This window comes from Falco biarmicus, chromosome 7, assembly GCF_023638135.1.
Source record: "Falco biarmicus isolate bFalBia1 chromosome 7, bFalBia1.pri, whole genome shotgun sequence".
NCBI lineage: Eukaryota > Metazoa > Chordata > Aves > Falconiformes > Falconidae > Falco > Falco biarmicus.
In genome coordinates, this window is record NC_079294.1 from 70,662,617 (window position 1) to 70,678,142 (window position 15,526).

General features: G+C 42.0%; 1 protein-coding gene across 4 annotated transcripts in view; it reads left to right on the top strand.

Moving 5' to 3' along the window:
- Window positions 1-15,526, top strand: part of IQGAP1 (IQ motif containing GTPase activating protein 1) — an 80,515-nt gene that overhangs the window by 16,444 nt on the left and 48,545 nt on the right. For all 4 annotated transcript variants that reach the window (XM_056347425.1, XM_056347426.1, XM_056347427.1 and 1 more), the window contains exons 3-7: window positions 9,469-9,625; window positions 9,994-10,071; window positions 11,751-11,827; window positions 13,963-14,030; window positions 15,097-15,210. In XM_056347425.1, the coding sequence (XP_056203400.1) occupies window positions 9,469-9,625; window positions 9,994-10,071; window positions 11,751-11,827; window positions 13,963-14,030; window positions 15,097-15,210 (494 nt within the window). The remainder of the gene's footprint in view (window positions 1-9,468; window positions 9,626-9,993; window positions 10,072-11,750; window positions 11,828-13,962; window positions 14,031-15,096; window positions 15,211-15,526) is intronic.

Genomic DNA, 15,526 nt, shown 5'->3' on the forward strand with positions numbered 1-15,526 from the left:
TTGGGTATGCCACCTGCCTGGCTAGTTTTGGCTGCCTGTCTGGTGTATTTTGGTGTGAGAAAAGAGCAGGGAGCCAAGAGCGAAGGCTGTTACGTGGTGGTAGCTGTACTGTTTAGATGAAGTAAAACTTTGGTAATCTTCGCTAGCTAGTTTGGAGGTGTAAGCAATAAACTCTTGCAGGGACCTTTTACTTCAAGGGCAGTAAGCAAAAAGGTTTCTTGTTCTGATAAATGAAGTGGGAGAATGCATTGCGGTAATTCCAAGCTGGACCTACAGAGGTTTATTTGAAGACATGGTGTACTCTAGGGCTTCTCAGTCTTTCTGTAGGTGATTGTGTTTAAAGAACTGTGTTAGTTTCCAGTGAGGTACCAATATCCCCAGGGATCTTGGCCCTGATGTTCTGGGGTTAGCTCATTTAACCATCACTTGGAGGCCTGCTCTTCCAGGAGCTTGTATAGAATCCCAGCCTGACGTGCAGCATTGGGTGAAAGGATCCTGGTGTTTGTGCATCGCAGTTCCATGCCCTTCCTAACGATTTGTCTCTACTTAAAATCAGGATAGCTGTTTCCTTAGGGAGTATGTTGGCAGTCCCTTAGCTGACTGCTTGCTGGGCACGTTTGGAGTAGGAGCCTCTCTGAGGTTGACAGGATGTCACTTCAGCAGCGGGATGAGCTGTAAGGCTCTCGCTGCTTAGAATCTTTTTTTTTTTTTCTGAGCTGTGTTTTTTAGCATGGAGTACTGTCAATCACTCTTTTTGAGCTATACTCATGAGCTATACTCATTCAGGATTTACAAATATAAGTTTGTAATCTTGGACACCATGAATGCTGTTAACAGGCTGAAGGAGTCCAGTGTGCTCTCTGACCTCTGTTTGCACAGCAAAGGACACCTGTACTGTTTATGTTGACACACAGGTGTTTGTTACACATGGTATTGGACTCTTAAGAACCTTCTCAAGAGTGCCAGTAATCATTGTGCTGTGAATACCTTCCAAGAGTATAAATGAGTTGGGTGTTTTTGAGAAAGACCTTTGAAGCTTTTTTTTTGTCAGCAGTTTTGTTGCTAAACACTACGTGTAGCTTTTGCACAGCTTCCAAGTTCCAACCACAGTTAATGGTTGAGCAGCTCTTCAGTCCCTTTTCTGACAGCAGCCAGGTGCCTCTCCACGTCCCGGTGCAGGCTGAGCAGTGCTGCCTGGAGTTGCCTACATTTTAGATGTTAGGGGGTGAACACTTGAAAGGGGAAGGAACTGGAAATAACTCTTGAAGTTCTTCATGGCATTTTCAGTACATCCATTCAAATTGCATCATTTTTTTTCTGTTTAATTTTGGGTATTGTGAGATTAGAAGAAGTGAAGAGCGTAAGATGCACTTTCTGTCTGTATAGGGATATAGCAGCAGGCAATGGGTGAATACCCATAGGGTTGCTTTGAAAGCACAAAAAGATCACCTTGTTTCAAGAATTTGTACCCACCGTGTGAGCATGCACGTGGAGATCACCTCTTGAGGCTGTGTTTGAAGAGCAATCTTGGGCAAATAGCGTGCCTATTTCATGGTTTTGAGAAGATGTGTAAGACAGTAACTGTGCATAAGACTGTCTGTGTTAGCAGAGCACAAGTCTAGGCAGGCTTGCTTTGCTCATTAAAATATATTGGTATAGTATACAGACAGCGTTACGAAGAGTGGAGGATAAATATCATACGTGCCTGGAAAGAGAATCAAGCTCTGTGTCCTTCCAGTCCACCTCTAGACCTCCTTCAGGAGATAAAGCATATTCAGCCTCCTTGAAGGAGGAGACAACACCCTTCTGAGATGGAGTTGGTAGGGGACCACTAGAAGCAAGCGAGGGCTGTGGCACTGACATGCTGGCAAAGAGAAGATTCCCGTGATTCTGGCCCGTGATCAAGAACTCTGTGGCTAGTGCTCCCAAACCAGAGGCTCAGAATTTTGCGTTGAGGTTCACTTTGCAGCTTTCCTGCTAATGAAATTGCTGAGGTGTGCAATAAGCAGAATGTGTTGTGGTCCTGTGGACAACTGCGCTTCAGCCAACACTTGGTATTGGTAGCAGACTGATATGAAGGGTATTGGTTATCCTTTAGCGTGATGTTAGTGTTATGTACTTTATCTTAGAGTTCTTAATGGCTACCAGTACTGAAGTACTCTTGAGGCCAACATGGTGGAAGCGACCACTGGGTGCAGACCTGGATGGCGTGTTGGGCTGCAGTCTGGTCTCAGAGTTGACAATGTCACTGGCTAGGTCTGTGTGTGAAAGGAAGAGCCATTGTCTTGAAGCTCTAGGCCAGCTGAATGTTAGAAAAAGTTATTTCTGGCCTCTGCAAGTGACTAATTTTACCTTGAAATTACTACTACTTAGTAATGATCAAGAAGTGAGCTTTCCTCGTTGCTTGATAAGGGTTACTTGTTTTTATTTTTGACTGTTAATGCCTTCTGTGTTTTCTATGTCATGTTCTGTTTTGGTTTTTTGCTGGAACAAAACTGTGGCAGCCCTGTCATGAAGCGAGCGGCGTTGCTTGCAAGTTTTGTCCAGTTTTTTTATTGTCTGCTCTGCTATTTTTGTTTATTAAATTGAGTATTGTTGCAACAGTTTCTGGGGAGATGGGTTGCTAGTTCTTCTTCCTCAGACTTATCTATAATAAGTTTGCGAGGAAAAGAGTGACTTTTTCTTTCTTTCCCCTATTTTTTTCCATTGTCTCGGAGTTAGCCAGGCTTCTGACGTTTTCACAAGTGTGAGAGCAAAATGTGTGATCGATGTTAAGCTTCCCCTTTGTCTAAACTCCAGTTCTGGTTAAAACTGGTTTATGATAAAAGTCTGAAGATGGATTACTTGAGCCTGGCTGCCTGGTGGTACCTGATGTTACGTTTTTGGTGTTGTGTCTTCTCCAGGAAGGCCTGGCTCTAAATGGCAGCTGGTGGTAGCAGCTGCATGTAGATATTCAAGGATCCTTTTTCTAGGAGGGTGATCTGTATTTTGCGGTTGTAGGACTGATTAGAAAGGTGCAATGATTACTTTGAAATAGCTTCAGTAAAATTGGAGAGTCCAACATTACCTATGCAGTCATGTGATTAAATTTGAGTGAAGAACTGATTCTGCGTTAAAAATTCTCTTCTGTGTGCTGGCAAGAGGGAGGGAAGGTTTTGGAAACTGCTGCAGTAGCAAAAAAGAATTGAAGGTTTCTGTGGAAAGCGTATTGATGGCATGTTGTTCTGATGCCTTATGGCTGAAGGGAGCAGAGGTTGCTGCCCATCAACCAGGTGTCCCCCCCCTACCCGCCACGAGACGTGAGAAGTGCTTTCCTCTTGTTCGTCTGGAAATTCTGCATTGATTTCTGCCTTTTAAGGATGACAGGTGTTAATTTTAATATGAGTATGTGAGCTTTTAAATGTAAAAGGTACTGCGTAATGCTTTCTGAAAACGTGGCTTTGTCCTCTGGCCTAGCAAATGGTTAAGCAATGCCGCACCAAGCCAGAGCATTATTGTATGTAAATTGCCTTAGTTTTGTAGTTATATTAACACCCACTTAGGAACCTGTTGAAACAGGTATGAGTACATTGAGACAGCTTATGTTCTAATTATGGGCTATTTATCTTACTTTATGGAGATGCTTAAACGGAACGCCTCTGTGGCCTTCAGTAAGGTATTAAATGATGTGGTTGCATGTCCCTTCTACTTTCATTTTAGGTCTTCCTGGGTTGAACAAAGTGGGTGGGGTTTTTTGTTGCTCCAGTAAGTCTCTTGGCAGGGTATTATGAACCCTGTTGCTAGCATTTGGACTCTTTCAGGGTTGGAGTAGCTTGGTCCTCTCAGGAGTCTGGTTGTAATGATCTAAGGCATGGAAGTGATGTTACAGAAAGCTCTTGCCCCACTGAGGAGGAATGGGCAAAACGGGCTTGTTAGGTGGGAAAGCGTTGGACTACATCACGAGAGGTTCCTTCCAGCCTCAGAGATTCTGTGAAGTTTGGGTTGAGGCAGCACAGTCAAAGTCACAAAACAATGTATGTATATCACATTATAAAGGAAAGTATGGTACTAAGACTCGTACTGTAGGAGACTGTTGAGAAGCTTGCAGGAAAGCTAATTCTTTCCTGGCTAAACTGGGCTCAAAGTAACAACTTCCTATACACGCAAACGCACTTTTTCAAGTTCAAAATTGTTATTTATTGTTTAAGTGCACTATACCTGAAGTACTAAATATAAGGTCTATGAGACTTTCTGAGGTTATTACTACTATTTTCACTTGAACTAGAGGGACTGAGCATCTTTTGCCTTGTGGAAGCTTCTCTAATATGGATATTTTGATTTGTATCTTATTTGGAACTCTTCTGACGTGTAGCCCCTGCCATCTATGACTTGTACGTGTCCCGAGTTGATGCCTTCTGCGCTCCCGTCCCTTTACTGCATAGAACTTGTAAGCTGTTCATATTGAGTACTGAACTCCTGTCAGAACTTGCTGAACTGGTTTGCTTTCTGTAACTTGTGCTTTGACTCAGTTCCTTACTCCCTTAATATGTCCTTCGGGTTGTATTTGTTTTCTGTACCTTACAGGCTTTGCATAAACAGTCTTCCTATTTTTTCCCCCCCGAGTTAGATGGCAAGGAGCAAAAAGGCAAGGTGGGAGAGAACATGGCTGCACGTCATCTGCTGGCTAACTGGTGACTTTCTCATATGTGAATGGAGGGCCATGAAGATGATCAGGCTGCTGGAGAACCTGCCCTGTGAGGAATCACTGAGAGAGTTAGGTCTTTTCACCCTGGAGAAGAGAAGGCTCAGGGGCACCTCATCATAGCTTTCCAGTACTTAAAGGGCAGCTACAAAGAGAATAAAGGCACGCTCTTCACAGGGAGCCACGTGGAGAGGATGAGGGGCAGTGGGTGTAAGTTGCACTGGGAGAGTTTTCATCTTGATACAAGACAGAAATTTTTTGCAGTGGCATCAACCACTGTAACAACCTCCCCAGGGATGTGGTAGAGTCCCTATTGCTGCAGGGTTTCAATGCGCAACTGGACAGGGTGCTAGGTAATCTCACCTGGGCTCCCTTTTCCTTGGGAGCTTGGGCCAGGTGATCTTTCAATGTCCCTTCCAACATGGGCTGTTCTGTGATTCTATAAATAAACCAGGCAGTGACTGTAATTATTATTTCCAGTTAGTCAGGTGCTATCAACCAGCATATAAATCAGTCCTCTGATGTTTCACAGCTGTTTCGGAAAGTGAGTAGAACCCCCAAAGAGTGTGTGAGACTTGAGGCTTAGAAATGTCATTTTTATATACCTTTCCAAATAATTTTAGGTGCTTCTCCAGAATATGAAAGGATACTTCTTGATTTCTGCAGAGTATCCACTTTTTTTTCCTTTTTTTTTCTTTGGAGGGGCAGTTTTTCTCCCTCTGTACCCCACCATGTGGTGTTGCAGTGTCCCACTTCCATCAGTAGTGCTAGGGCCCATTCATTTTTTTTATGGTTTGTCTCAGCCATTCCAGCCAGCTACTTGTTTGCTGATTCAAAGTTTCTGCACACAGAGCCTTTGTAATCTGGACATTCAGAGCAGAGGCTAGAATTGTCACGTTGTACATCTTATGAAGAGTTTTCTGAGACATTAATTTGGAAATTTATTCTGGTTTTGGGGTTTGGGAAAGACTAGAAGTGAGACGGCTGGAGAATGAGAAGCCAGCAGAAGCTGGAAAATCTGGTGCGTTGCCAGTTTCCTGCAGAAACCACTCCCTGCTGTGGGAGGGCTGTCAGCAGGAACATGAAACTGTTTATTGCTGTTGATTTTTGTGAGTGCTGAGAGTTCCTGAGAAATGCGTAGTTTCCCTTTTCTCACCCCCCTCCTTCCAGGCTCTCCTGAAATCTCCACCACTGGGTCTGTTGGAGACATCTGGTTGCTGACCTGTTTCTGTGATTAGTTCCTGTGGCAACCTCATTGAAAAGCTTCGTGGCACCTTTTTCTTGCTTGTGTTAGCTTTTCAAAGGTGTCACCTCTGCTTGGAGCTGTAGAGAAGCCAAGTGAGAGGAAAATGTTTTCCTGGGCAGAGGGGGTGGGTCATAAAACTGAGAAGTTGTTTGCATTCAGATGGAAGAATCAGCAGAACAGAGGTAGGTTTGGGGATTGTAGCAGTGGCTGATTGTAGGTACTTTGTGATGAGCAGCTATGGAATGTTAGTGAGTCTTTCTTTTGAAGTAACTTCACATTCTTCTGTGTTATCTGGAGAGGAATGCAGATATTGAAAACAATCTGAATAACCAAGGAAATGGGTGAAATCCAGTTGTTTGTAAAACCTCTACTGAATCATGAGTATTCCCTCAACAATGAAGCTGTAAGAATAACTGTCTGCTGCAGAATCCACAGATAGGAAAGCAGCATCAGGGATTAGATCTTTAAAAAAACCCTCAGAAGTGCAAGAGGGATGAATTAAAAATCTGAGGACTTCACGCTGTATTTGCTCTACAGTCACTTTTCAGATGCTCTTGGATGTAGGCATTGGAATCGTTACAGCTGATCTTAACTTGCACTAATAGAAAAGACCATTTGAGGATTAGTGGCAGCTGAGCAAAATAGATGTGTTTGAATTGTACCTTTAGGCAAATACAGAGTTAGTGCAAAGAAGAAAGCACTAGTGTTATGCCTTTTTTTGTGGCTTTAAGAACACTGGCTTGTTTATCTCAAAAGGCAGATAGATGGATGGCCACTTTGCACTATGAGACCACTGTATACTAACATTTCGAGTAGGGAGAGATGGAGTAGTAACATATTCAGACATGAGAACTTGACTGGCATTCCCCTTGAGTTTGAATAGTGAAGACATACATTCATCTGAAACGTATGTTTTTGCAAGCCATCGGTTGATGCTAATAGGCATGAAAATGGAGGAGCTGTGGTAGGGTAACAGCTCTGTAGTAGGTTAAATAAAGTGAACCTTAGAGAGTTGAAACTGAATACAGATAAGATGGTTGAGATTGTCTAAAACTGCATATTTGCACTAGTTAAAGTTATCTTTCTTTTGACTGTTAAAATACTGCAGCCTGTGAGATTTTTCATTTTCACTAACAGCTGCCTGTCTTCTATAATTAGAAATGGAGTTTACTGCCTTCTCAGGAGAGATGAAAAACTGGCCACAGTGAATTTGAACACGTCTCATATCTGTTGTGTACTGCTAGAGTGTTCTGTATTTGAGAACAAGACTAAACTGTGCAAAAATATCCACAGAATGCAAATTAAGTTTTATGTTTATAATACTTCTTTTCTAAATTACTGTAAAGAAATGATCATATTTTATTGTTCAGTTCAAAAAGATTGGTTACTCACTTGGTCATCTTCTTGGATATTGCAGGTTAAATAATTCTTAGTGCTTTCCATTGAGCCTTGCATGCTGGGCTGAAAATTGGTGGTGCAGAAGCCGATTCATGTGTAGGTCATACACTCCTGCCTTAGATTTGGTGCTTTTTATCAGAAAAGGTGGAACAGGCTGATTACAATCTGCTACCAAAGGACTGTCAGAGCACCAAGCTGCATCTCAGACTTTTATTTCAACAAACTGAATGCACTGCATTGTTCAGGCTTCTCACTGTGAAGTTTTGTCTTAGCTAATCACAGATTTCTTTCCTATCTTATTCCTGCTCTCCAGTTTGAAAAAATGCAGGCCACAGTGACGAGGTTAGTCTCATCAGAGTTGTATACAAAAGAACAGTAGTGCCTGCCTTTACTGTTCCCCTTTGTATACACCCCATCATAATAGTAATTCTTACAGCTTTAAACTTTTAATTCATTGTGTGCTGTACTCATTACGCATTTTTCAGTGCCACAGTTGTCTTCTAGGATACAGTTCCCAGTCTGTAGAAAATCTAGATCAATGACCTAATATTTAACCATGTCTAAAGCCTAGATTATTTGAACAGTCCTGTTACTCAAGCTGTGACCACATGTGTGCTAATTATGGGTTACAGTTATTCTAATATTGGTGTAATTCTCTAATTCTCTGATTTTGAAGCCTCAGTTTTTGTATTTACTTCCTGGAGAACTGAAAGAGGGGGGCATAGCACGTATTTATGCCAAAATCCATTAGAAACAGCACTAGTCAATGAATCCCCATGAAAACACTGCTTGGAGTAGTCTTAGTTCTTAGTACGTATGAGCTGGTTTTTGTATGTATGTACAGTGCTTGATTTTAATCAGAATATTAGGAGGCATGAAACCTCACACCTTGCAGATGTGAAATGTCTGCGGCTCTGGTTGGTCAACAGAGCCACATAGCTTTCCCGACTGTTTTACAGGACTGATTTCTGTGAAATTGTGTTAATTACTACAGTTACGCACCCAGTATGGTGTTTTCCTGTTATTTTTGGATTCATGTGAAGCTAAATAGTTTACAGTTAGGCATGCATCTGAAACAGTATTGAGAATATTAAAATTCTGTTCATTGGGTGCAAGCAGGATCCTCTACTTGCCTGTCTTTAAGATAGTCCCAGTAATGTGGACTTACCATCCCCGTGAGCCAAATCATTGCCCTTGCTCTGTTTCATGATATGGGCTACTGCTGTTCTGGGCCACTTTTCTGCGATCTTCACTGATCCAAGGCTCGCCTGTCCTGCAAGAGCTGTAGGGCTCTGTCGCAAGCGAGGTGTGATCTAGGGAAGACGCGTTACAAAGCGGCCCACGGCCGAGCAGCTCCCTTTTTCAGACAACAGCACAGCCAGGGAGCGTGTTGTCTTTGGAGGACAGTGTGTAGCTTGCATTATACAGCCTCAGGTAGGAGAAATACCAGGGCGCACCTCTGGTTGGAGAACAGCGACTTTTCAAATTACATGCTGCTGTAATCTTTGTTTTTGTCAGGAGGATATGTGACACCATTAAATGAGATGGAAGGAAATAATAATAATAATGAGATAAGGGAAGATCTGTTAGGAGGAGAGGAATGCCTGTTCTGGTTCCCCCTCCGCCCTCATGTTTAAAATGTAGAGTAGGGCGGGAGAAAATATATAGGTCAGAAAGGTAGACTTGATAACAATGCTGTAGGGCCTCTCTACGAGATCAGCTAAAAGAGCTTGAGTAAGTGGTAGCGTCATGAAATAACTAGCGAATACTTAGTGAGAGTAGCCTGTACTCAAGAGGAAGATTTAAATTAGTTTAAAGGACAGGTTGGCCACTGTATCTAGACCAGTACCAGCTAAATCATGGGCTGATGGAGAAACACATATGGTGAGACAGTATCTTAATTACATGTGAAACTCTGGCTGCTGAGCTCTGTACTTAATATTTTGTCTGAAGTGTTACTGACTAGCATCTTAATCACACAGACTGTGTGGTAGTGCTATACCCACTTTCAGCCCCTAGTGCTAAGCAAATAGTAGGCTAGAATATGACAGCAGTAGCAGTATGAAACTTGTTAAGCATGGAGTTCTGTTCACAAACTGAAAATACACGCATGTGACCAAGTTTGTTGTTCTTGCTCTTCCAGATGGATGGAGGCCTGTCTGAGTGAGGAGCTGCCTCCCACAACAGAGCTGGAAGAAGGATTGAGAAATGGAGTCTACCTGGCCAAACTTGGAAACTTCTTCTCCCCTAAAGTAGTTTCTGTGAAGAAAATCTATGATAGGGAACAAACTAGATACAAGGTGAGAGCTGTTGGCCATAGATACTACTTTAGGTAGACATCTAAAATAGGAAAATGTGCACATAGAGGTACAGTGTGCAAATAAGCGGAAAGTTAGTTTATAATAGTATTACCTGAGAAACTCCACCTTTACTCTAGAACAACGATTAAGTGAGAGGGGGTGGGCTCTTGGCTTTATATCTGGGCATGCACTCATGTGAAAGAACTTGTTGTAAACAATCAATGTAATTGTACATAGAAGACTTCTGACCTCTTTTCTGTAAGAGTACCATTTTCATTATCCATCTTAATGAACCTCCCTGCCATTCTTGGCAGCTGTGGTATTTTATTTCTTACTGCTCTCATCGTTGTTGCCTATTTTTATTTTAGGCAACTGGTCTCCACTTCCGGCACACAGATAACGTAATCCAGTGGCTGAATGCCATGGCTGAGATTGGTCTCCCCAAGGTAATTTCTATGTCGTACGTGCAGATAAATAATCTTAGAAAAACCTTACGTTCCATGGAAGCATTTTCTGTTGTACAAAAATCAGCAGACTTCCTCTAGTTAATTCTTCATTTTCTAGATTGACGTCCCTATAGAAATTCTCTCCTAAAACTTGCTGAAAGTTTTCATTCTGCTATATGTGTGAGTGTGATTAGGAGCAAAATAACTCCTCCTTCTGTACCGTATCCTTAATGTCACTAATCTTGCATAACATCTGCGTTACATAGTTCTTGCCAGGCATTCTTTTGAGCAGTATCTGAGCTACAGTTTGATTGTGGAAGCTTTTTTAGAAATCTATGCTAAAAGAAGCAACACAACAGAAAATAGTGTTATCTATTTCTCTATGAAACTTTCACATCAAGTTGAAACATTCCTGGTGTAGCTTAATCAAATATAAATTATTGGCTTCACTAGGGGAATGTCCAGATAAACTCCTCTGAGCTAATCAACACTGTTGCCTAAAAATATCTGGAAGTGGGGTAGTGCTGATAGTAAAGTTGCATACATGGAGAGTAAGTAATTTTTTTTAACATGTTTTTTTTTTTTTGTAGGCTGTGTTATGCTTAGCCTCTCCAAAACCAACATTGCGTAGTTTAATCTGATGTATGTTTTGTTTGCATACAGGCTTGCAAATTGAACACTTTATTCTTGGCAAAGATTTTGAAATAATTTGTTGAGATTTACTAGTTGAGCCTTGCTGGGATTTATGATGATTTTACAGGAACAAATTTAGGATTAGGAGATGCTGAAATACACTGTTAAGGTTGTTAGGTGAAAATAAATGAGGAGGTAGCTAGACAGAGAGAGTTGTAAGTGTCAGGTATGAGCCAAGATTTTCAGGTCTAAGTGAGTTTTGAGGGGGAGATAAATGTGTGAGGATATGTTAAAGAAACTGGGCTGGCATCCAGTACATTGACAAAGAGATACTGGTGTTTAAAGTATTTTCCCATGCAGCAGAGCCAGGGAACTGATACTGTGGAGTTGTGAGGGTCCTTCGCTTGCTCTTGCCTTTACAGAAAGAGCAATGCTATTTTCTGCTCATAGGCAACAGCAATGTATCCTCCCAGTGACTAGAACATAACGTACCTTGTCAGCACTTTCGAATGAATAGACATTTCAATATTAGCCCCTTGTGTTAAACTTTGACGCGCTTTGCATTTGAGGCTGTCTGAAAGCTTTTGGGTCCAGCTGCCTGACAGTGTAGTGTGCAGAGCACCTCAGTGCTGGTCTCAGTTTGCCTTTGTCACTGTCTTTTGCTTCTCAACCACATTTAGTCCAAACAAAATCCTCTTTTCTCTGTTCTGTTGCAAGTATTTTTTTTTTTTTTTTCAATCTCTTGGCTTTCACCAAAGTCCTTGCTAATGCCTCCTGACCCGGTATCTTGGTGGGCACATGGAAGAAGGGGTGTACTCGTCCATGTGTAATAGGACCTGGGCAGGAAAAGGGGCACCCTGGTTTGGGTGGTAGGAGCAAAAGAAAGGACTGGCTGGCACTTAAAGCAGGAGGAATGTCGGGCTAGGGCAGAGAAGCTCAGAGAGTTTTGTTCTGCGGGCTGTTTCATTAGTGTGCTGCAGAAGAATTGGGCTTATCACAGTTGTGTGTGAGTGTAATTCAGACTGCTAACTTTGTTTTATCTTTAGATATTCTACCCAGAAACTACAGATATCTATGATCGCAAGAACATGCCACGCTGTATCTATTGTATTCATGCACTCAGGTAAGGCGTGCTAGGCAGAAATCTAATTGCTTCCGATGTCTTTCTGCAAAGCTGAAGGGTGGGAGGGGAGAGGAGTGAACTGAAGGCTGGATGAGGGTGAATTCTCTAGCCAAACAATCTTAGCAGGTCAGAGCAAAGATACATGAAGCCGGTATTTTGCCTTGGGCAGTGGCCAGATCAGATGCTGAAGGAAAAAGAACCAGTCAAGTATGTTGTGATTACTATAGAAGTGAGCTTGATCCCAGCTTTAGATCTAAAATGAGTTATCTCTGTAGAATAAGTCATTTGGAGTTTATAAAGCAGTGAGGAGTACGCTGCCACGGTCAAAACTAATGCTCCTTTTTGTTCAGGTTACAGCAGAGTTCCTCCCTTGCTGGCAGCTTTCTAATAGCTACTGTAGCTGCTTTATGCCGGGGTTGGCTGGCATATATTCTTGTTACATGTTCTTTGTTATATCCCGGCTGTTCCCGCCCCCCTAGTAGCCTGAATTGTGAGCAATTACCGAGCTTCCCAAGAAAATTAAGTTTGCCGTTGCTGTGATCTTTCTAGATCATAATTAAGAAAAGAAAATGAATTCATGGAGCAAAATTAATAGATGCAAACAGTCCCAGTAGTTAAGACTGTAGAATTTAATCTGTAATCTTTCATCTAGTAATACTTTTTCCATACATTTTAATTTTTTTTCAATTGCTAACCTTTTTGGCTGAAATGTTCTGTAGCCAAATTTCTCTGCAAAGGCAGCCTCCTCAGGATTTTATCAGTTTAAGTAATTTTATTTTTCAAGGAAAGAAGAGAACTCTGACATGTAAAAATAAATGTGGAAAAGGATATTTTTTTATAAAAAAAACCTGTTCTTTTTTCAGGCTTGGTGCTGAAGTATATTCCAGTTAAGAAATAAAGATCTAGAATGTGGTTTTGTTGACAGTCCATAGGTCAGAAGTGTTCCTGCCTGCTGTTTGTGTTCTGTTTTGGTGTTTGTTTTTTTTTTTTTTTTTTGAGGGGGGGGGAGCTGCTTAGATTTATAGAGATTGGAGATTTATATTTGTCATGTTGAGGTTGTGCTTACCCTCTGTTTTCCTTTCCAATCATGTTAAAACTGAGTTTACCAAAGGAATGTATATTTACTTTATTAATAGTTTATTTTTAATGTTCCTGTATTACCAGATATTTTAACAGAGGGTACCTTTCCACGATCTGTGCTGAGCTGGTATGACAGGCAAAAAGGAGAGGAGTTGCTTCTCCTTCCCCAGCCCCATTTGTCCTGAGCTGTATGGGTTCACCCCTCCCGTGTAGCCATCCTGTTCCTGGTCAGGCTCCAAGTGGATACTTTAACAGCATTTCAGTAAGCCAGCTCAGCTGAGCAAATGCCTTCCCTCTGCTCAGCGCTGGTGAGGCCATGCCTGCAGTGCTGCGTCCAGTTAGTACTGTGCCCAGTTCTGGGCTCCCCAGCATGAGAGGGGCATGGACGCGCTGGAGAGAGCTGGAGGAAGGGTCACTAAGATGATTAATGGACCAGAGCCACTCTCCTGTGAGGAAGGACTGGGAGAGCTGTGACTCTTCAGCATAGAGAGGAGAAGGCTCCAAGGGGATCTCATCAGTGTGTGCAGCTGTCTGATGGGACAGCAAAGGAGCTGAAGCCAGGCTCTTTTCAGTGGTGCCCCATGACAGCACAAGAGGCAGCTGGCACAAACTGAGGCACAGGAGTGTCCCTCTGAACATCAGAAAACACTTTATTTACTGTGTGAGTGACCAAGGAGTGGCACAAATTGCCTAAAGAAGTTGTGGAGTCTCCTCCCTTGGAGATACTCAAAAGCCATCTGGTCATGGTCTTGGGGAACCTGGTCTTCTGTGACCTTGTTTGAGGAGGGAGCTTGAACAAGACAAACTTGAGAGCCCCCTCCTAGCTTCAGCTGTTCTGTAATTCTGTCAAGACTTCAGAGTGGTGGGCCAGTTATTAGTTATGTGCGGCTGAGGGGAGGAGGGGAGTCAGCTCACTCTTTTGGTGATTACGAGGCATTACGTGGGCTTACCTGAGTGGCTTCTTGAATCTGTATCTCCTAAAAACTACCTGTGTCGTTGTCAGAAGCACAGGGAAAAATGACTAGTTCTAATTACTTGCTTATTTTCTGTTCTAGCCTGTACCTGTTCAAACTGGGTCTTGCCCCTCAGATTCAGGATTTATATGGGAAGGTGGACTTCACAGGTAAAAAAAACAGAACCAAAACCCAAACCCAACCAACTGAAACTCCCGCTGATACATATGCTGTCTTTACCTCATATTCTACTAGGTGTTGTATAGATCAGTTAAAGGATGGCTAATGTTGATATCCTAAATGCAAATTAAATTCAAAATTAATGGCTAGTAATTTAAGAAAATTTAAGAAAAAAGGATCGATTTGAGTACTTCTGAGCCAGGTTGTTGGTTTGCTAATCATTAGTTTTGCAAGTAACGGCCTCTTTTTTTGCTGTTGTTGTAAGACATTTAAACCTTGGCTCCATTCCTCTGGGAGGAGTTTTGGTAGATGGTTCTGATCTCGCTTGATTTTAAAGTAGAGGTGCCGTTAGCTGAGTAAGAGTTTGCCAGCTGATCTGCAACAGGAGATTCCAGCACAAAGTATCACATCCACGTGCCACCTCAAGGTTTCAGTTCCTTGATTTTGTGCAAAAGTGTCAAATTCTGTGTTTTGCATTAGTGAGGTTCCCACCTGAGCACACACATTTCATTTAAAAGGTATATAAACTTCCATTATCCTGCAGAACAGTTGTTGATTGCACCTATAAAATGCTAAACTGTCAACTCTCTTTTTGAGTTACATGGTATTGCTACATATAGCAGCAGCATGTCTTGATATCCTCTGTTTGCTTTTCTGGCATAGACTCTTGGGGGGGGGGGGGGGGGCGGGGCGCAGAGGAATGCTGAAATATTACCTGTGCATTTTCCTGACCTGTTGGCAGCTGTAGTTGAGGCATCGCAGAATAGAGTCTGTTTCCAGCTCCTTGTGAGTCACGTGTGGTTTTCTGCTGAGAAAGACTAGTATATTCTCATATGAGAATCTGGGAGAAATGTAGATTTAGGAAAGTGTGCAAAATGTCTATCAGTTCTCATTTATTTTGTTTCACTTACTGAGTTATAGTCAAAGTATTATTTAAACAGTAATTGTAATTTATTGTGGTTATCAGACATTTTTTTTGGCAATAGTTGTTGGTATAGCAGGGCTGATTCCTGATGTGTTTAAGCCCATATAACACTGTTTTAATGTGTGTTTCAGAGGAGGAAATCAGTAACATGAGGCTTGAACTGGAGAAGTATGGTATTCAGATGCCTGCCTTCAGCAAGATTGGTGGAATTCTTGCAAATGAACTTTCTGTGGACGAAGCAGCATGTAAGAAAAATTGTAGTTTTGTTTTCTGCAATTAGTCAAACTAGGAGATTAGGTATTTCTTTTTTTGGTGTTAGTTTTAGTGCCCCCTGTTGTAAGACAGTACAGTCCTTTTGATAGGCCTTTTGGAAGACTGGGAAGAGGGTTTTCTTCCTTCCCTTGTGTATTTTTATTCTTTCTGGAGCATGATGATCTAACTAGCTACAGTATTGTGCTAGGAAGTAGGCTGACTTTTTTGTCAAGAACAAATGATGGATTGAGAGGTATTTTGATAATTCTCTTGCTTCCCAGTATTTCCAGGTAATTCTTCTGCCCTTGC